This window comes from Rana temporaria, chromosome 3 (assembly GCF_905171775.1).
Source record: "Rana temporaria chromosome 3, aRanTem1.1, whole genome shotgun sequence".
Lineage (NCBI taxonomy): Eukaryota > Metazoa > Chordata > Amphibia > Anura > Ranidae > Rana > Rana temporaria.
The window spans coordinates 361,284,147-361,306,558 of NC_053491.1; the positions used below are offsets into that span (position 1 = coordinate 361,284,147).

General features: G+C 43.7%; 1 protein-coding gene and 1 long non-coding RNA gene across 7 annotated transcripts in view; one reads left to right on the forward strand and one right to left on the reverse strand.

Annotated features, from left to right (window-relative positions):
- Positions 1-22,412, forward strand: part of ADIPOR2 (adiponectin receptor 2) — a 100,856-nt gene that overhangs the window by 58,790 nt on the left and 19,654 nt on the right. For all 6 annotated transcript variants that reach the window (XM_040345307.1, XM_040345305.1, XM_040345304.1 and 3 more), the window contains exon 3: positions 21,853-21,972. In XM_040345307.1, coding sequence (XP_040201241.1) covers positions 21,853-21,972 — 120 coding nt within the window. The remainder of the gene's footprint in view (positions 1-21,852; positions 21,973-22,412) is intronic.
- LOC120932708 lies at positions 8,372-9,435 on the reverse strand. The gene is made up of 4 exons (XR_005748028.1): positions 9,354-9,435; positions 8,965-9,044; positions 8,663-8,871; positions 8,372-8,550 (listed from the first exon to the last, which is right to left on the reverse strand). It is a non-coding gene; the product is annotated as an uncharacterized LOC120932708 (long non-coding RNA).

Genomic DNA, 22,412 nt, shown 5'->3' on the forward strand with positions numbered 1-22,412 from the left:
CTAGTGTTAACCCCTTCCCTGCCAGTCACATTTATACAGTAATTAGTGCATTTTTATAGCACTGATCGCTGTATAAATGTGAATGGTCCCAAATTTGTGTCAAGTGTCCGATATGTCCACCGCAATATCGCAGTCCCAATAAAAATCGCAGATCGCCGCCATTACTAGTAAAAAAAAAAAAAATAATAAAAAAAAATCATAATTCTGTTCCCCATTTTGTAGGCGCTATAACTTTTGCGCAAACCAGTCGCTTATTGCGATTTTTATTTTTACAAAAATACGTCGAAAAATACGTATCGGCCTTAACTGAGAAAAAAAATAGTTTTTTTTTTAAAAAAAAATTGGGATATTTTATTAGAGCAACAAGTAAAAAAAATATATATATATTTTTTTTTAAATTGTCGCTCTTCTTTTTTTTGTTTATAGCGCAAAAAATAAAAACCGCAGAGGTGATCAAATACCACCAAAATAAAGCTCTATTTGTGGGGAAAAAAGAACGTCAATTTTGTTTGGGAGCCACGTCGCACGACCGCGCAAATGTCAGTTAAAGCGACGCAGTGCCGGAAGCTGAAATTTCACCTGGGCACGAAGGGGGTTTATGTGCCCAGTAAGCAAGTGGTTAACCTAATGCAATACAACACAGAAAAAATACATATACGTGGGAAATAACACTAACTTTGATCTGCATGTGTGTTAAGTATCTGTGGCTAAAAATGCTTGCTGGCCTGCCTATTGCACATATCTGAATGGCTCCAGTGCTGCTTTGAGTCCCTACCCTAGAACAAGTACAGATGTAGAATGTGTTTTTTTTCCCCACCAATATCGAAGCCAGATATTCTGAAGTTCCTATAAATGTACTTTATTATATTGCATTTATTTCGTGCCAATTTATGCAGCGTTTTATACATACTAGGGCCAATTTCAGTTCTAAGCCACTGACTGTCTGCAGCCACATCTGCTAATTTTGGGCAGTAATTGGAAATGTTTGGATTTTCTGTCTCAGGTGGCGGTGTGACTTATAATTAAAAAATGATTTGTATCTTAAATATCCCATGTAATAATGGTGATCTCATTTGTAGGATCCAGACAGTCTTCATGGTATTATAGATAATTTAGCATCATCTCTGCTACAGATCTGCCCATCACTAATTTTTAATAAGCCGCTCCCAGCCTCAAAGTCACACCAGAAGGTTAATGTTGACTGTATCGGCGCTACTAAAATCCACCACTGTTTATCTTTGGTAATACATCTATTGCAGCCAGTTTTTTAGCAGGACATTCACAGTGCTTTTGGATGGTGCACGTTCTTGCCACATAGTGCTGTGCATCCAAAATGGAGCAGGCTGCCCGTGGGTTCATAGAGGGCTAGGGCTCAAGCACAGAAAACCATATACTGTGGTAACGAAAATCGGTAAATTTCTCACTGCGTTCCTTCCCTGCTGAACTCTGAACACTGGCTTTACAAACAAGAGACATATGCAGTACATCTTTACAATACATGCAGATTCCCCCATGATTAATTACCGTATTTATCTACGTATACCGCGCACTTTTTTGCCCTGAAAATCAGGGCAAAATCGTGGGTGCGCGATACACGCCGATACCCACTTTCCTGCGCAGAGTTTGAATACTGCGCCGGCATATACCGAGCGCAGTACACTCGTGTATAGTCGGGCAGTCTCAGGTCCTCTCGCGCTGACGTCCTGTACGTACAGGACGTGAGCGCAAGTGTAGCCGAGACTGCCCGACTATAGACGAGTGTACTGCGCTCGGTATATGCCGGCGCAGTATTCAAACTCGGCGCGGGAAACGAGCGGGGAGGACGCCGCAGAAGGACACCGGACCAGACGAAGAGGACACCCGAAGCCGGACCCGACGAGGCCGCCGATGGACGCCGTGCAAGACACCAAAAAGTACAAAAATCTTTTTTTCACAGGAATTTTGGGGCAACTTTAGGGGTGCGCGCTATACCCCAATAAATACGGTACCTTTTGAACTGCCAGAAATCCAGAGAGCTCCTAACTCCCTGTAGTGAGCCGACATGGCTTTCCCTGCTGCACTGAAATCTCAGCAATGTTATCCGCTCTGCCTAATGGACTAGAGAACTCCATCTATCTCTTTCCCTCTCCCTGCTCAGCTCTGCCTATCCTCTGCCCCATGCTGCCCTTAAAGGGGTTGTAAAGGTTTGTTATTTTCTAAATGGGTTCTTTTAAACTAGTGCATTGTTGGTTCACTTACATTTTCCTTCGACTTCCCTTCTATAAATGTTTTTTTTCCTTTTGGTCTGAATTTCTCACTTCCTGTTCCTCCTCAGTAAGCTTGCCCCCATCATCCGAGCCGTTCTGGCTGGGGGTTAGTCAGCCAGAACAGCTTACTAAGGAGGAACATGAAGTGAGAAATTCAGACAGAAAAAAAAACATTTAGAAGGAAAAGGTAAGCGAACCAACAATGCACTAGCTTGAAGGGGCTGTAAAAGGATTTTTTTTTTTTTTTTTCATAATAAGCCTCCTTTACCTGCAGACATTCCTCTTCACTTCCTCATTGTTCGTTTTTGCTCAGAAGTTGCTCTATTTCTTCTCTGTTCTGTTCACTTCCTGCTTGTCTGATTGTTACTCGCCACCGCGAAGGGAGGCTTTACTGCGGTGGTCAGTAACGTGCTCACCCCCTCCTGGGAACTACATCTGTGCGGCAGAACGCTCTCTACGTGTTAGACTTCAAGGAGGTGTGAATTACTGGGCGTGCCGCAATTCATACTGGGAAATGTAGTTCTTACATGAACGAGCGCAGCAAACCAGGAAGTGAATGAGAGAACAGAAACTAGAATGCCGGAGGTGATATAAATGAAGGAATTGAATAGGTATTTACTTGTTTTTTAACAGAATCATTACACTATTCTGTCTACCTTGCAGACATTGGCCCGGATTCAGATAGAATGGTCTATCTATGGGCGGGCATAATGTATCGCAGATACGGTACGCCGCCGTAACTTAGGGCGCAAGTTCCGTATGCAGAAACAACTCGCGCCCTTAGTTACGGCGGCGTAACGTATTTGGTCCAGCGTAAGCACGCCTAATTCAAATGGGGATGATGTGGGTGTGTTTTATGCATATTAACTGTGACCCCGCGTATTTGGCGTTTTGCGCCGTTCGTGAAAAAATCCCAGTGCGCATGCTTGAAATTACGCCGCAAGTCGTCATTGCTTTAGACGTGAACGTAACTTACGTACAGCCCTATTCGCGAACGATTTACGCAAACTATGTACAATTTTCAAAACTCAACGCGGGAACGAAGTCCATACTTAACATTAGCTACGCCTCATATAGCAGGGGTAACTTTACGCCGAAAAAAGCCTAACGTAAACGACATAAAAAAATGCGCCGGCCGGACGTACGTTTCTGAATCCGCGTATCTACCTAATTAGCATATTCATTGCGTAACTATACGGAAGCGCCACCTAGCGGCCAGCGTAATAATGCAGCCTGAGATACAACGGTGTAAGACACTTACGCCGGTCGGATCTTAGGGAAATCTATGCGAATCAGTCGCATAGATACGACCCCGCAACTCGGAGATACGATAGTGTATCCGGAGATACGCCGTCGTATCTCCTTTCTGAATCCGGGCCATTAATTTTAGGCAACATTTTTCTTTCCTTTACAACTCCTTTTAAAGGAACATATTTAGAAAATAAAAAACAAACCTTTACAACCCCTTTAATCACGAGAAGCTGCCCACATGCTTTGTGTAGTGAAAGGGCTCTTGGGAGATGTAGTTCTGGGGGAGGTTGCCCACATGAAGGGGAACTGACCTTACCTGCAAGAATTTTACAAGTCTGATGATCATGTCATAGAGAATCAAACGCTATGGGACCGAGGTAAAGGAAAAACGAATGACGAGACATCTAGAGGGGGAGAGGAATGCTTTGAGGTCTGGTGCTGGCCTAGATTTGAATCCTTTATTGTTGCTAGATTCAGCAGGCTTTTCAGTCTTTCTTGGTAGAACTTTGGCCTCTTGTCACATGTCATCCCTCTTTGGTATGAGAGGGTGTGGAAACAAAATGGATGAATTTTTCTCGGGGTGAGATTTATTATTTCAGAAATGGCAATAGGGATTTAGTTAAGACCATGATCTGTATAAAATAGCAGGATTTGTATATTAGAATCACTTAGCAGGAAAGCTGCACCAGCAAGGCAAACCTTCATGTATGACCTGTGCATTTCTTTGCATTTGTCCAGCTTGTGTACTTGTGCCATGTTGCTGTATGACCTTGCAGTCCCTCCAGAGTCCAGCCAATATCCAGGAAACCAATATTAATTATTACTAGATCGCTTGCCACTTCAAGGACAGCTTGTGCTGGCGGCATTGTCGGGTTGGCACCTCATCCTAGAGTGGTTTTAACGAGAACGTAACGAAGAGGCAGCTTCGGCTGTGGGAAAATCATTCCGTGGAAGGACAATTTCTTGCTGTAGAATTGGTTTACCAGGAAAATACAATATTGCTGCAGGCTAATTGGACACCTGGGAAGCTCTGGGTAGTGCTGGAATAAATTGCTGCATCAGATCTTTTTCTGCCCTATGGACAAAGCGTTCCAGATGTACTTCTCAGCTTAGAACGCTAAATCGGTAGACCTTTACGTTGCCTTATTTATTATGGCGAAATGCAGTAACCCATAGTGACCAGTTTGCTATTAACTCTTATTGATTAAGTACACATTGTAGCACACTAGAGTCCCCGAGCTTTAGGATCTATGTGTATGATTTGCATTTGGGGAAATGTCTGCTTAAAGTGTGTGTAGCTGGAGAGATCTATTTATTTGTATATGTACATACATAGGAAGTATTGGGTCAGTGGAATACTTCCAATATGTGCAATCCTGTGGGATCACCACCGTGTCAATTCTCGCTAATCTCGGCACACTGCACTGTTCCACTTTTTTATTATTTTTTATTTGATTAACTTTATTGAATGGTCGGACGTTTCTTTAAGCTCAAGTGATGGATACTTGGTGCGAGTCAGTGGATTGCCTTATACTGTGCTGCACTGGAAAAGTGTTCCAACGTGCGACCATTCGATTGACTTCTCTTAAGCAGGAACGGCCATAGATGGGTTAATATTTGACCAGTCCTTGCTATATCGGCCAATTTTTTTTTTCTTTTTTAATCCCTCTATGGCCATCTTAAATCTTGGTCTCTGTGCAGTGTTGACTGTGTTTGGAAATGTCTGACACAGATCAGCCTCTCGCTTTGTGACTGTTGCTCCAATGTTGCAGGGTAGGGCCCGCTTAATCCTCTTGTATTTTATTGTATTGTCTCCTTTTTTTTATATTGTAAAGCGTTGCGCAAACGGTGCTGTAAATAAATCCTATAATATTATTATTTATTATATTTCACTGGGTAGAAGTGGTTGTGGAAATGCTTTCTCCTGCTTGCCACTCACTGATGACCAAGTCACCAGCTGAAGCTCAATGATACTTTTGCTGTATAGTGTGACTTGTCATGACTTTGTGCAGGCTTAGGCCCAGATTCTTGTCCACTGGGCGTATCTCTGCGGCGGTGTAACGTATCCGATTTACGTTGCGCCGCCGCAAGTTTTTCAGGCAAGTGCTTTATTCACAAAGCACTTGCCTGTAAAGTTGCGGCGGCGCAGCGTAAATCACCCAGCGGAATTCAAATTCAGCGGGTAGGGGGCATGAATCATTTAAATGAAGCGAGTCCCCGCGACGAATGAACTGCGCCGTCAGTAAAATATCCCAGTGTGCATTGCTCCAAATGACGTCGCAAGGACGTCATTGGTTTCGACGTGAACGTAAATGACGTCCAGCCCCATTCACGGACGACTTGCGCAAACGACGTTACTTTTTTAAATTTTTGACGCGGGAACGACGGCCATACTTAACATTGGCTGCGCCTCATATAGCGGGGGCAACTTTACGCCGGGAAAAGACAAACGTAAACGTTGTAACATTATTGCGTCGGCCACGCGTACATTTGGGAATTCGCGTATCTAGCTAATTTGCATACTCGACGCGGAAATAGACGGAAGTGCCACCTAGCGGGCAAAAAAAAAATTTGCAGTTTAGATCCGACGGCGTAAGAGACTTACGCCTGTCGGATCTAATGGATATCTATGCGTAAATGATTCTAAGAATCAGTCGCATAGATACGACGGCCCAGATTAGGACTTGCGACGGCGTACATGGCGCTGCGCCGTCGCAACCCCTTCGAGAATCTGGGCCTTAGTTACTAAACATCCCACTTTAAAGCTGACCTGTTCTTTAATCCCCCTCCCACCCAGGATATGCTATTCTTTCCTTTATTCCCATAACAAATATTTCAGCACAAAGACCTGCCCAGTACTTTTGGGTATGGAGCTGCATATAACTGCCTCCATATGACAGAATTGGTCCAATCGGCAATGTCAACAGAAGAGTTTATAGTCCTGTGTAAACTATGACCTCAGCGACTTGAGCCAGTCATAGCTGGAGAAAATGTTATTTTGTTGCATGAAATAAATTGCTTGCTTTCCCCCATCAACACAGTCAGGCCCAGTTCACATGTGAGCATTTTGTTGCAAAAAAAGTATTGTTTTCAATAGCTCAATTGATTAACTTGGGTACATTCAATCTGCCCATATCTTGGCCCGTTCCTGCTGAACTGACCGAACATTGAACCATCTATGGTCGGCTTTGTAGCTTACACAAGACTTTGCTTTCTCCTCCAGTGGCAGAATGCATGATGGGGAAAACGATGGGCATGTAAGAATAAGATGCTGGGGAGTGGGGACTAATTATAGTGGATGTGTAGTTTGTGCTCCTCCTAGCAGGTTCACTTGATTTCCACCTTCCCTCCTGATAAACATCGTTGGCTAATTCACTTCTCACGTAAATACAAAAACAGGTTAGTCCAGTTTCACATTGAGGGCGGGTTTGAAATCCTGCAAGTTCAGCTTAACTCGCACAATTTCAAACTGGCAATGCAGTCCGACTTCGGGGGCAATTTGACAGACATCTGTGCAGGTTCTGCACAGAAGTCTATTTAAATCGCCCCAAAGTTGCCAAAAGTAGTACTGGGACTACTTTTGGGAATCTGTGCAGCACCTCAAAGTTGCCGTTGCACCTATTAGGCTCCATTCACACCTGAACGCGGCGTATTGTCCCGCGATTTGCCGCAACAAAATGCGGCGTTTTTTACCACGGTTTTCACTGGAGGGGTGATTTACACATTGTCGGCTACGGCCGAACCCCGAAGCCGCCTGAAAAAAAGGGTCAGGGACTTGTTTTGAGCTTCAGGCGTACAGCGTTCGGCGTGGAGATGTGAACCATCTCCATAGCCGACAATGTTAAATCACCCCTCCAGCGTATTTCAGGCTGCAATAGTGTCAGGCGTGAAAACGCCTAGGTGTGAATGGAGCCTTAGCCCCCGTTCACACCTAGGCGTATATACGCCTGTAGTGCGACGCCGCCCCTGAGACGCTGGAGGGATGATTTCACATTGCCCTCTATGGAGATGGTTCACATCTCCACGCTGAATGCCGAACGCCTGCCGTCTGAAAACAAATCCCGGACCTTTTTTTCAGGCGGCTTTCGGCGTTCGGCATAGGAGATGTGAACCATCTCCATAGAGGGGGTAAAGGCTGCATTCACAATCGCTGCGTTTTGTCGCCGCAAATCACGGTACAAAACGCCGCAATTTGTCGCCGCAGTTCGCGGGACAAAACGCCGCGATTTTGTACGCCAAGGTGTGCATGCAGCCTAAGGATGGTGCTGTTGCCGGCAATTTGACATGTCAAAACGCACCGATGTGAACGTGGGCTTAGTCCTGGTTTGGCTCCCGGGAACTGGGACGAGACCTTGGGCTACAACTGTTTTCTGATTATTTCATAAATTACTTGCACTCTGCGATTGGTACATAATAATTGAAGTGACGCCCAGTTTTGACAAAATCTTAAGGCAATGACCTGATCAATGTCGGATGACTGCTAAACTCCAGATAAACTGTCGTGTTTTGGTGTATTAAATCTGAATTGCTTGCAGATTATAAATGAATTGTACTCCAGTAATGGCTGGGCAGGAAATGCCATTAGCTGCTTTTTGATGATAAGATTTGTGAGTGAGAACCTTGTATAGCGCAACACATGCAAACTGAATCGCCTCTGGGCGCTTAGTATTTGGAAAAAGAGGGATAGGATCTGACTGGTCTAGACTGAGAAATAGTATCTCTAACAAAAGCACCTCATCCCAAATTTATATATGGGAATGTCGAACAATGGCGGGACTATAGCGGTGCATGCAAAAACAGTAAAGAAAAATAGAACAAATAATGTAAATTTTAATAATTTATTAAAAGACAACGTAGTGTCAGGTTGAAGGACATATCATAGACTCTACAGGAGCCCACTACATAAATCAACAACCTGATCAAATGTAACAAAGTTAAAAGGTTTCCATAACAGACATAAGTACTGTAACAGAGATCACAACCCGGTTGGTAAACCCTATATATTTCGCCTGGTTAGGCTTCTTCAGGGGTGGTTGAGATCAGAGTTTGGATTCTGATAATAACATACAGAGAAAAAGAAGGTTAATAATTTGTACACAAATACATTAGATATACATAAACAATAAATAAAGTCGCTCTGTCAGTGTATATCACATAATGCCCACCTGCTGGTCCGTAGTGGAAGTAAGAAGACAACAGGGTGTATAATACCCTGATACCATCACATGCCTGAAAGATCAGGCCGGATGAACACGAGTTGACAGCCACAAGGGTACCCTAGGCAGGAAAAAGTAAGAAACCGCTGCAGATGGGATTCACACAGTCCCCAAACATCGGAGAGGCAAGGGGCAGCACCCAGAAACAAAGTGGCCAACTGTGGAGAAGAGTAGTAATATAAGTATCTATTGTAGAATACTTAAAAGAAATATTTATTTATGAAAAGTAATAAGATATACTGTACACTCACAGTGCTTAGGTATACAGGTATAGCATCTGTGGAGGCTTGCGCCTAGCTTGAGACCGGAGGCTAGTCAGATTTGTGACAAGCTGATCCAAATATTATGTCAAAGAGTAAAAAAGAAAACAATTAAGAATCAGGCAGAAAAAATGAATAAAAGAGAAAGAGAAAAAACGGGAGACAGAAAAATAAAGTAAGACATATAATTTACTTTAATTCTGTATTATATATTTAAATAATACAATTATCATAATCATCAGCAGAAAGGCTGTTCCATAGTAGGGTAAAAAGATCCACTCAAGAAGAAAAAGTATAGTGAAGAATAATAGCAAGCCAAGAAATTACATAGGAAACATATTTATCTAGTAAGCAGCTGTTAAGTATGGTAAGGAGAGTACCTGGTTAGTCTGTCTTAGCAGCACGAGTTAGCTCCACAGGAGTGCACAACACACTGACGCTCCACAGCAAGACAGAGTCCAGATATACCCCTTAGCCACTCCCACACGTCCGTGCGTCATAGGAGGCGCGGTCGGGCGTGAGCGGACACAGAGTGTCAGTGCACCGACACCCAAACTGGTGCTGGACAAACGGCCTACAATCCCCAGCAACCCCTGGGTTGGAAGGCGTGGACGGCCGGGTAATTGGCCAATCACAGCGCGCCGGGGGAGGGGCACCGCCGTACAACGGAGCGGCCCCTAGGCAAGGAGATAACCCAAGTCCAAGAGCCGGGAGTGGCCGAATCGCCGATGGAGAGGGAGGAGAGTCAGCAAACAGGAGGGGGAAAGAAAAGCACTGGCAAAAACGGGCTCACAAAGTACAGCCCTTGAGTGTCCAAATGGAAGGGGACAGAAGGTGAAAAGTCAACCGCAGCAGCATCATAAATCCTGCAGAGTGATATAGGATAATCCAATGGGCAAAGAAATAGCAACTCGGTAGATCAAAAGGATATGTTAAGGCCCGTACCTTAAAAAAGCAGGGTCATTGAAAAAAACCAGCATGGATGTAGGCAGGGTGGCAGAGGCATATATACAATAGCAGAGCGATTCACAACGAAGTTCAAACAAATAGACAGTGTTCATAGATCAAAAGAAAAATTATATAGTTGAGATCAAACATATCTGGGGCAGTCATATATATAAATAGTATTTCCTGTATACATATTGATTAGCAAAATGCCAGAATAGCCAGGGAACGGAGGTAGACAGAAAAAGGGGAGAAGAACAAAAGAACAGGGGAAAAAATAAGGAAAAAAAGAAGGAAAAAAGGGGAAGACATATGAAGGGGGAAGGTGATAAAAGAAGGAAAGGAAGAAGGGGAAAACAAAGATAGGGCGCTTAGTATCCATTTTCTGAGTGAAACCTTTGCCCTCAGAAGAGATAGGTTTTGATTTTTTCCTCCTGAAGGCCAAGTGGTTTACCTCCAATCGGATTTTGGTTGGTAGAGTGTTCCATAGTCTGGGTCCTTGGACCCGTTCTCCTTTGGACTTGTATCTGGCTTTGGGTATCTGGAGTAGATTTTGGTTGGTGGATCGCAGAACGCGATTGGGGTTGTGAGCTTTTAGTTTTTCGCATAGATATTGGGGGGCATTTCCTTGAACGCACTTATGCGTTAGAGTGTCTTGAAAGTGATTCTGTCTTTTACTGGCAACCAATGAAGCGATCTCGGTGTTTTTTTCCCCGTCACCAATCGAGCAGCCGTATTTTGAACGACTTGTAGATGGGAGGTTTGGTATTTAGGGAGTCCGAGATAGAGGGCATTTGCTCTTCTTCGTATTTGCTCAGTATGTAGTCGCCTCTTTCTGGACCAAGCTGGCAATCATCTGATAATTGGGACAATCCTGGAGCCTAGAGGTGATGTTTAGATGTCACCTGGAAGCCTTTCCTCAAGCGACTATGGGTAATACTCTGGTTTACACATTTCGAAGTGCTCTTTATGTTGTCCTATTGAGGTTTGTGTTCATGGTCCTGTTCTATACTTTGCTCTACTTGGAATCAGGACTAGTAGTCATAAAAGCAGGACTTTCCATGGCCAGACTCTTATAAACTGTTGTGTTGTTGGAGGATGACACAGCACGAGGTCAGACTTTTACTAAATTCCGCAACATTGGGCTGAAAGGCTTTCCCTCGTCATCTGTAGAGAGAATTCTTCCATGTGGCTGTCAGGCAATGTGTAACCTTTATACACACTAACCTCTGTACACATGGTCTGATCAGTACACAGCCTTGTATGGGGCCGGAAGTCTGAACTTCTACCGAGTTTTATGTAGTCTGGGTATTGACATCACAGCTGGCTGTGTCCCTGGACTCCGAACTCTCCCTGATGTTTTACTATAGATAATTTATACTGTACATAACACCACAAGCAAAACAAATTGTATTCGTAAGGCCCTCCCAATTACCGACCATGTAAAATACCTGCAGTGCTGGGGTCCAGGGTTCTGTAAACTAGGTCTTCTTTGTAGCTTTTTCTCTGGGGGGCTCAGGTCTGCTTGGAGAATCCAAAACTTATCTGGATGATTTGCATGCCCCCCTTTTCCCTTATAGGGTTGGTGCAATCTGTGGTATATGACTGTGGCAGGGGAATTGGATGTAAGCTCTTCTGGGCTTGAGATGGATGGGAATGATCGGACCCACCTGAATTACAATGTAGTTATTGTTGACGTTAAAAAATTGGAGTATTTGGAGATCTATACTTCAAGACAAGGATTTTTGTTGCTTGCATATACCAAATACTGCAGGGAAAAGCAATGGGTTCACTTTAATGCCTCAACCCCCCAGAATTCTTTCCGACCTTGCTCCTCACCCCTTTGTTTAGCCACAAGGGGAGAAGAAAATACCCATATGACAGGATTACCAGGTTTAAACAAGTGTAAAAAAAAAAAGTATGCACTGGCTGCATTCATTTTTCTTTAGGGCTTTCACACTGCCACCGGATTTGCCTGCTCAGGGGGATCTCTCCACTGATTCCCCCCCCCAAGCCCACCCTGTGAAGGCAGATGACCGGTCCATGTCCACTCCACAGATGCAGACACAGACGCAGCCTGCTTTCCTCTATGGGTGTTTGAATGTAAACAGATTTCCTGTCCATTTTACATACGACATCGGATACGCCTGATGCATTGGGAATAGATTCGCCCAGCTGTCTGTTTTTAGCAGATCCGATGTCAGCGGGTTTAGACGGACACATGTCTGTTTACAACCTCCGCTCCAAAGAGGGCAATGGATGGTCCAATATAGTACACCTAAAAAACTGACAGGCGGACCGATTTGGCGGTGTTAAGAGAACATTCCCTCCTACCTCTTATTTTAACTTACTAGACAGTGTTTTGACCTTGGGGGGGGGGGGGGGGGGGGGATGTGAGGAAAGAGTCCCGTATCCCTATCTCCTTTCACAATACAAAGACACAACAGGAAAAGTCCCTGCACCAACAACGCTTGTGTTGATGTGGGGATCTGTCAGGTTTTTTATGTCCAACATGCTGGTTGACTGAAATAAAAACTGCGTATACCCCGCTTTACACTTGAGGGCCACGTACTGTAATCTTACAGAGTGGCAGACAAAGCACAGCCTACGATGCTAATCCCCTATCATTGTCTTTGTATTGCTTTATTTATTCTAGGAGTGATCTCCCTAGCCTGCAATGTATTTGGTTTCATGGCAGCTGTTTAACAGTTTGCTCGCAGCTATTAAAAGGATGTTACAAAAACATGCTTATCTCTGTATTTCCTTCAGGAATAATTAGGATTTTGGAGTGTTTCAGGTCCATATTGGAGAACCTTTTTTTGCTCCAGTCCTTTACAGTGTGTTCCATGATGCCCCCTGGCCAATCTGGGGGGAAAAGTGCAACCACGGGATGTATTTTCCTGCCCGATGGCTATTTTTCTTCAGACAGTCTGGTGCCTGTTACGCTTCTCCTATGCCTATCCATAGACCGACATGCAAGACTGCCCAACGCAGTTTCACAATACTTTGTAAAGCATCCCATACAGTAAGCTGGCTGTGTAGATGATACGATTTTCATTCTTGCAACCACGTGTATTGTGGTTTTATAGGGAGAGCATGGGTATAGGGAAAACTCCTGGGGTGGGGGAGGGGGCGAGGCGAGCCGTAGCTGACGGGAGAACACAGTGATTATTGCTTGTGGCTGTAGTCGCTGTCAATTGCATGCAAAACATCTGACCTGCTTTTTGTACCCAAGTTGATCAATGGATTGACTTGGGTACCATCAGCCTGCCCATATATAGTTTGAATCTCGGGTAGTTCTTGCTGAACCTGCCGAGGATTCAAACGTACATGGCCGGCTTTAGTCATTTATTTTGTTCAACCAGCAGGTTACTGGTGAACAGGTTCCTCCAGCCACACATTTGAACGAAATGTGTCCGGCCTTTGCTGAATCGGCTGAATTTCGATCCATGTATGACAGGCTTAAGATCGTTCGGCAGCCATATAGTGTTGGCTGTTGTCCAGTGTCTGGAGATGTCTGAAGAGGCCCTAGAAATAATATGGCAGTAGAAAAAACTATCTGTATGTGTTTATTTCAGTCTCACCCTTGTACAGGGAGGTGGTGCCGCCTTTCCTGTTTTTTTTTTTTTTTATTGTTTTGGACGAGTGAGGGCTTGCAAATCTGGGCGTCTTGTGATTGTCAGTTGGTGATGCATATTGTTAACAAGGCTTTAGTACAGTATGTCTTTCAATAACCTTCAATTGGTTACAGATTGAAAAGGCTAATGTGGTTTCCACCTAGTTCTTGACAAAGAGGACCTGTAGCGCAGGGACTGACGCACTATTGTGGAATGTGCAGTAAATGTCCAAACCAGTTCACCCTCCATATGCTCCCATTGGAGATAAATCTAGTGCACGCTCTATGTGCTTCTCCTGGTTGTCAAGTTTGAAACCACAGGTTGATCATCACAGCCAGAGATTATAATTGGTCTAAAACACCTTTTGGGTGATGCCTTTCAATACTCGGGTTTTCATAAAATCTCTCAAGATCCATTGTGTTTATATTTCATAGTCATAGTCCACCCCACACTCTCGCTTCTCTCTTGGGGAATAATGTGAACCCTGCTGGTGCTGCCCCCTAGTATAGTCACATCATATCCCAGTAGGCAAGAGGTTCCATACCGCACAGGCGCACATCAAGTTCCGTCATTAATGAAGCTTCTCTTTAACCACTTAAGGACCGGACCAATATGCTGCTACATGACCCAAGGGGTTTTTACAATTCGGCACTGCGTCGCTTAAACAGACAATTGCGCGGTCGTGCGACGTGGCTCCCAAACAAAATTGGCGTCCTTTTTTCCCCACAAATAGAGCTTTCTTTTGGTGGTATTTGATCACCTCTGCGGTTTTTATTTTTTGCGCTATAAACAAAAATAGTGCGACAATTTTGAAAAAAATGCAATATTTTTTACTTTTTGCTATAATAAATATCCCCCAAAAACATATATAAAAATATTTTTTTTTCTCAGTTTAGGCCGATACGTATTCTTCTACCTATTTTTGGTAAAAAAAAATCGCAATACGTGTTTATCGGTTGGTTTGCGCAAAATTTATAGCGTTTACAAAATAGGGGATAGTTTTATTGCATTTTTATTATTATTATTTTTTTTTTACTACTAATGGCGGCGATCAGCGATTTTTTTCGTGACTGCGACATTATGGTGGACACTTCGGACAATTTTGACACATTTAAATTGCATTGTTTATTGTGAAAATGACAGTTGCAGTTTGGGAGTTAACCACAGGGGGCGCTGTAGGAGTTAGGGTTCACCTAGTTTGTTTACAACTGTAGGGGGGTGTGGCTGTAGGACTGACGTCATCGATCGAGTCTCCCTATATAAGGGATCACTCGATCGATGCAGCGCCATAGTGAAGCACGGGGAAGCCGTGTTTACATACGGCTCTCCCCGTTCTTCAGCTCTGGGGAGCGATCGCGACGGAGCGGCTATAAACGAATAGCCGCGCCGTCGTCACGGATCGCTCCCCGAGGGAACCCGACCGCCGCAAGTACCGGGGGGGTCCCGATCGGACCCCCCACCCGCTAGAAGGCAAGGACGTATATATACGTCCTTCTGCCTGTACGTGCCATTCTGTGGACGTAAATAGTCGTGCGGTGGGCGTTAAGGGGTTAAAGCGGAACTTAACTTGTTGAGCAATAGCTATGAAAAACACCCTTGCTAACATTTCTAGCAGCAGCCATCTTGAGTAAGGGCAGGTGATGCCTGTAACATTTACTTCCTGTAATCCCTCTGCCCTTATCTCAGGCATGGGGGGGGGGGGTTTTGGCCGAGAAACCCCCTTCTCCCCCCCCCCCCCCCCAAAGACTCCTGGAATGTATGACGTCATTTTGACCTAGGCCAGGAAGCAACTGAAGTGTGTGTAAAAATAAAAAATGTAAATATAATCTATCTTGATGTACATTTACTAATGTTATCAGCGCAAGGATTAAAAATGGTTATTGTTGATTAAGAGCGCTTGGTTACCACCTCTTGTCCTTTTGAACCAACCCGTTAAACATAGAAACTAATGATCAAACAGACGGCCACAAGGGAGAACCAAGGTGTTCCTAATTGACCCTTTACAAATACAAAATCTGCTTGTTAAAAACACACAAGGAGCACATGCAGAATGCGAGACTGTCAGGCCAATTTAGTATTTGATATGGGCCAGGATACTGCAGTCTACTAGATGCAATCAGAAAGTAGCGCAGACATTTGTGCAGCGCTCGTCAGCAGTATAATGTGTAAACGTGGCTGATGTTGTTCTCTTCTTTCAAGATATTACTCATTAGAAGACAGAAGTGCTGAAGGCTGGAAGTCATTTAATAAGACTGATATTGCTAACTTATTGCAAAAGGGATCTCTGGAGTAACGTTAGAGGTGGGGAAAATGGGAATATGAAAAACAAGGAGCAACTGCTTCCTTCATAAGCATACTATGTCAGTAGCTAGCTGATGCCTTGTCTGTGTATTTTTTATTTGGATGTACAGTCATGGCCAAAAATATTGCCACTCCTCCATTTCTGTCAGATAATGCACCACTTCGCCCAGAGAATTGTTGCAATTACAAATGTTTAGGCAATTGTATGTTTTATTGTTTGTATTGGTATGACACAAAAAAAGAGCAGCAAAAAGCCAAATCTGACACCTTTCACACAACTCCGAACAAAATTATTGGCACCCTCAATTTAATATTTGGTAGAACATCACTTGGGAAAAAATAACTGAAATCCAATCACTTCCTGTAACCATCCATTAGTTCTTATAGGAATTTTGGACCACTCTCAGATTGGAAGGGTTACTTTTCACGACTGCGGTTTTGAGATCTCACCACAGGTGCTCTATGGGATTTAGATAGACTCATTACTGACCAGTTCAGTACTCTCCAGTAGACGCGTGCACTGCCGAAAAAATTCATTCGTTTTTCGTTTCATTCGTTCGTTTTTTTTTTTTTTTTTTTTATCTTTTTCCGGAAATTCGTAATCTCTGGAATTTCTCCAAAAATTTGGGAATTTCTCAATTAACGAATTTTGACAAAATTCGTTAAACAAATTGCACATGTCTACTCTCCAGCGCCTTGCCTTAAACCATTTCTGGGTGCTTTGGGTCATTTATCCTACTGTAAGACCCATGACTTCTGACAGAGACCCAACTTTCTGACAGTGGGCCCTACATTGCACCCCATAATTTTTTGGTAGTCTTCAGATTTCATAATGCCATGCACACGGTCAAGACACCCAGTGCCGGAAGTGTTAAAGCAAACCCACCACATCAGTAAACTTCCACCATGTTTGACTGTAGGGACTTTTTTTTTTTCTTCTTCTTTTAAAGGCCTCATTTATTTTTCTGAAAACAATAGAATGATGGGCTTTACCAAAAAGTTGTAATTTTGATCTGTCTGTCCACAGCACATTCTCCCAAACAGATTTTTGGCTTCCTCAGGTAAGTTTTGGCAAACTTTGGTCAATTTTTCTCTTTCGTCCACATCCAAAGATTGGCTACAGTGCCATGGGCTGTAAAATTCTTGACAATGTTGCGTGCAGTGGACACAAGAACAGTAACATCTCTCGAGATTGACTTGAGATTGTCCATGCTTTTCCACCATTTTTGTTCTCCAATCCTAGACAACTCTTTGCTGCCCTTTCTCTTCTCCATGCTTCATGTGGCGCACACACAACCGTCCATTTTTTGAGCTTTTCGTGGAATGTGTAAGATTTGGCTTTTTGTTTCTCCACTTTTTTTTTTTTTTTTTTTTTTTTGTCATACCAATACAAACAAAAGAAGCCTGAATGTCTGTCTAAATCTTTGTAATTGCAATTTTTTTTTAGGATGAAGTGGTGAATTATCTGACAAAACTTGTTTGGCCTAATGCAGTTTTTTTGTTTTTCTCTGGTTGAGCTTCCACATAATTTTATAGACAAACTTCCGTTCAAATATTTGCTTTAGCCAAAGAGGAAATAAATGGCTTTGCAAACCCCGTCAGTAAAAATGGTGACATCATCCCTGTGCTGTGCTTAGTCTTTTTTTAGAGAGCAGAGCTATGGGAGGGGCCCAGCCAGCCCACTGATTATGGGCTGCCTGCAGAAAACTACAGGAGGGGGGCGGAGACAAGACCAGTCACCCTGCACAAGGAGAGAGGGCAGCAGTGACCGGTCTTTATTACAGGAAGCTCCTACACAGAGGTAAAGTTTCACACTGGATTATTGCACAGATCCAAAAGAAATACACAAGGGACACTTAGGTTCTAGTATGAATACACATGCTTCTTTGTATTTACAATATTTGCTTATCCTGGCATTTAGCTTTATGGAGTAAGGTGCGTGATTATTTGTAATTTGTTGTACAGAGACACAGACCGCAGCTCCTGCTATGCCTCTTCAGAACAAAACTGAACACTTTAGTTGAAAACATTGATATTTTATTAGTTATTGTTTTGTCTAATGTTTCCCATGTAAATATTAGGAGGAAAAACGATAATTGTAATTGCAGCAGCATTTAATGGTTTCCAGGTACGATTACTTTTTGGTGGTTAGTTACGGTAATGTACAGCTCGGAGGCTTCGTGTGACTTGATACATGGTGGTGCAGATCTGGTTTCCCTCTTTCGGAGGTTCCTATGGAGGGGGGGACAGCACACCCAACACCATCCTGAAACATTTAAAACTTTGCAGAGTGTATTAGTCACCTGTCCTTTCAGTGGAGAGCTGGGATTATGCCAGTGATATGTGATCCGCCATGTGATACCTACAAATCGGTCGCACAGCCAAGGCGGTGCTTTGTAACTGATACAACCTCCAGTGCTGCAAGCCACACGCTCATGGTCTCTGGCTGTCCTCTAATTATTTACCTGCAAAGTCACACAGCTGTGGTCCATTACTATATGGCACGGTCACATAACCCAAGTTCATTATCATTTTAGAATTCTAGCTGTGTGTGTGTGAAAGATAACCTTCTATGGTGTCCCCTTGATTGGAGTTCTTTTACACATGGGCTGAATTATGCCTGGCCTATCAACACTTGCCCACAAGGGGGAGTTTGTTGGTAAATGGCCTTGCAACATATGACCCCATTCACCCTTGTGAATGGGGCCATTTGTGATTGGCCTTTGGAGACCCAGAAGGTCTGTGTATGATCCACCAGGGGCTGATCATCTGTAAGTAATTGCTACATGAGCAAATCCATGTTATTGTCCGCAAAATGCTCCCGGAGCCATTTTTACACCCACTAATCTGTAATCTGTCTGTCGGGTATTACCGCTGAATGTGCGGTAATACCACATGTACAGTAGATTCGGCTACATACTGTATACCGCGCTGAGCCAATCACGGGGAAGTAATGTATTATATTAATGAATACAAAGCCTGCCCGGATTGGCAGAGGGTGCAACATCAGCCCGCGCCTCTCTGACTCTCAAAGCCAATCTGAGCAGACTTTGTGTTCTTTAATAGAATTGCTTACCGTGTTTGGCTCAGCACGGTATACTGTATGAAGCTACATAAAGTGTTGCCACACATCCAGCGGGCTGACAGCTTGGGGACGTTCGTTTTGGATCAGCTTGGCCCAAATGAAGTAAAGGTACCCCACGTATAAGACGACACCTGCTTTTTGCTGAGGTGGATAACCTAACAGAATGTCTTTGGAGTGTGGGGGGAAATCTGTGCAAAATTAAGGACAACATGCAAACTCCATGCAGGTCGCGTCCTAGTTGAGATTTGAACTGAGAACTCCAATGCTGCACAGCAGTAGTGCTAACCACTGAGCCCCAGTGCTGAATTTCATCGATGTATTTGGCGGTCTCTCTGTAGATATGCTATAAATTGTACAGCATGAATAACCCTTTTAAATACACAGCTTTGAAAACTGGAACGGCGATTTAGTTTTCACCAGAATGTTTAAAAGCTGACATTTAACGCCTTTGGAATTGAGACGCATTGAGAGAGCCGGTTTCATTGACTGACTGTTAATATCTAACATTTAGAAATCCAACAGTTGATGGCCGCCCTGTGGGAATTCGAAGATCCTTTAGATAATGGCCTGCATATTTGCATGACATCAAGAGATAAAGATAGTTCTGTGTTATATAGGATGACGTCGTGCAGGAGATCTGGTGGACAGGTATTCACATATATTTATAAAGGAGCATTTTTGCACACCCCCAATGTCTATGGCAGCCCCCGCTAGCCCTGTTGTGTTTATTGACCCGCTTGATGGTGTTTTCTGCAGAGACATCAGCCAGCCAGGGCCAAATACAGCTTCCCATCACATTAAGTTCCACTTATAGGGACTCTCGTCCTGATGTAAAGCACTTTATTTCTTGTGATCAATCAATATGGATGTCTTGTGGCTTATAGAAGTTTATAGATCCAAGCTCTTTGGTTCTACATGAAGATTGCATTTAGTACACCTCAAATAGAAGGATGTTTTCTGAGCACGTACAACCTACCACCTTCTCCATTTGTGGAGGTTGTGTAAATAGCGGTGTATCTTCCAAAGCTTTCTTTGTGCTGCTTAGGAGTTTGCAAGCTAAAACTCTAGTGCGTTTTTTAGTGTGCATGTGTGTTTGAATTTGTATGGTTCACATGAAATGTTTTGTGTTGCGTTTTTTTATGAGCTTGCTGTGCCATTGTTTTAAAGCGACGCTCCAGGCTACTGCAGAAAAAAAAAAAATGAAGTCCGCAGCTACAAATACTGTAGCTGCTGGCTTTTAATATTCAAACTCTTACCTGTCCAGGAATCCAGCGGTGTCTTCACCCGAGCCAACTTGCAAATCGGCTATTGGCTGCTGCTGTCCCAGCCATCTCCACTAAGGAAAACCTTACTGCGCACGCATAAAGCGCGCTGCACTCTGATTGGGCTGGCTGCAGGGGAAGGGGGGGGGGCTGAACTTCCCGCTGAGTTTGCCTGAAGTGGGAGCAGGTACCTGTCAAAACCAGGCAGATAAGGGGAGCTTCCGCTTTGAGATCCTCATCTCAAGCATCTTGGAATTCCCAGAATACGTAGACAGATTTTTTTTTTTTTCATAGCCTTGGCACATTAAGGGCTCACTCACTATATGGCACCCTGGCACACCTTGCTAACGGAAGTGCGTTCCAATGTGGCACGCTGCCAGAAATGGTGCATGCATGTCAGTTGCAGCATTGCACGTGGCAACACACTAACGTCCGTTGGCAAGGTACAGTGGGGTGCCATTTATAACGAGTCGCACACTTTTAAAGGGCCCTTGTAGAGCAAAATTGTAAAGCAGTCACTGTGCTGTACTACCAAGCAGAAAGCAGTGCCTGCATATTGTATGTACTGTGCACATATCACTACAAGCTATGCGCTGAAAAAGTTTTAAAGTAAATTAAACACTAATTGCTGGTAAACATGATGAGATTATTGTACGAACGATCGTGGCGTTTGTGTGTGTGTGTTTTTTTGTATGCTAGTTTCGTATCGAAAATGGAAGCGTTTTACTAAAGTTATGAAAATTCTCACAGGACAGAATAAAAATCCGGAAGTGATGTAATGTGTTGTAGTATATTGTGTAAAATGACAAATAGTGGAACATTTTAGGGGTATGAATACTTTTCAAGGCACTTTTAAAATGACATTCTGAGATAGGGAGGGGCTGGCGTGTGCAGTTGGGTTGCTCGAACTGTTTATATCCCTGACCCTTTCGGTTTTCTTTGTTGAGCTGATTCTTTGAGGTTCCGCTGCAGTGCCATATCTTACTCTGGCGTAACCCGGTCCCTATTAGAGTTCAGCCTGATCTGTACATATCTGGCATTTCTGAAGTGATGTCTGGAAATGCGCAGAGACACTTCCCTACAGATCAGGGCTGATTGGGGTGGCAGATATGAGCCAGTGTGAACTCCCCTAGCCTTAAATGTCATCCGATAACCACTTTGAAGGCTGGGGCATCTGTACGGAGATGTAGAGGGCACTTCCTCTAAGCAGCAGAAGCGTGATTCAAGGATTTGCCAAGCTGACAATGTTGCGTTCTAATTAGGTTGTCTTCTACAGTAATCCCTGTGTGGGTCACTTGAGATCCTAAAAGCTTGAATGAGTCTGTAAAGGCGGCTGTTGAATAAATTGGAGAATATTTTGTTATAGTAGATTGTAGCATGGGTGGTAGGACTGTTTAATTCGGTATCTAGCATTTGCCTATGTTTCTTTACATCCCCCCCCCCCCCCCCCAACTGGCTTAATGGATGATCGGTGACCCATCTTGTCGTACAGGTCTCACCCACCTTGTTTTCCTAGATACAGCCAACCTACAGATGCACTGCACATGTGGTTCTTGGGAATTGTTGCTTCTATGTTGTATTTTTTGTATGGACCTAAATGTGAAATATAAAATGTATTGATGCATAATCTGGAATGTTTGTGTGATTTAGCTGTGTTTTTTTGTTGCAGAAATCGGAGGAATGTGACAGCATAGAAGAACCGGTGCAGGAGGATGAAGGCTTTATGGGAATGGCGCCTCTCCTGCAGGCTCATCACGCCATGGAGCGGGTGGAGGAATTTGTCTGTAAGGTATGTGGGCAGATCTTGATATCCTAATCCAAGGTGTCTGATTGGCCAATGTTTAACCACCAGCAGTCTTCTGGAAGAGGTAGGAGAGGAAGTCGCACTCTTCCACATCAGAAGTATGGGATATTTTCTTCATCTCTGGCAGCTGGAATGAGTAGGGGTACTTGCTTACCATTATAGCAGCTTACTGCTATAGGAGATAGAAAAGAACAGTCAAACAAACTGCGTAACAATGTAATAAAACTTTGCAAAGATGGAAAAAGATATCCAAAGCCTTGCATATGCCAGCCAGTACTGTTTAATCATTTATTAAGAAGTGGAAAATTAGGGGCTCTTTTGATACCAAGCCAAGGTCAGGCAGACCAAGAAAGATTGCAGCCACAACTGGTGGAAGAATTGCTTGGGATACAAAGAAAAACCCCACAGGTAACCGTAGGAGAAAT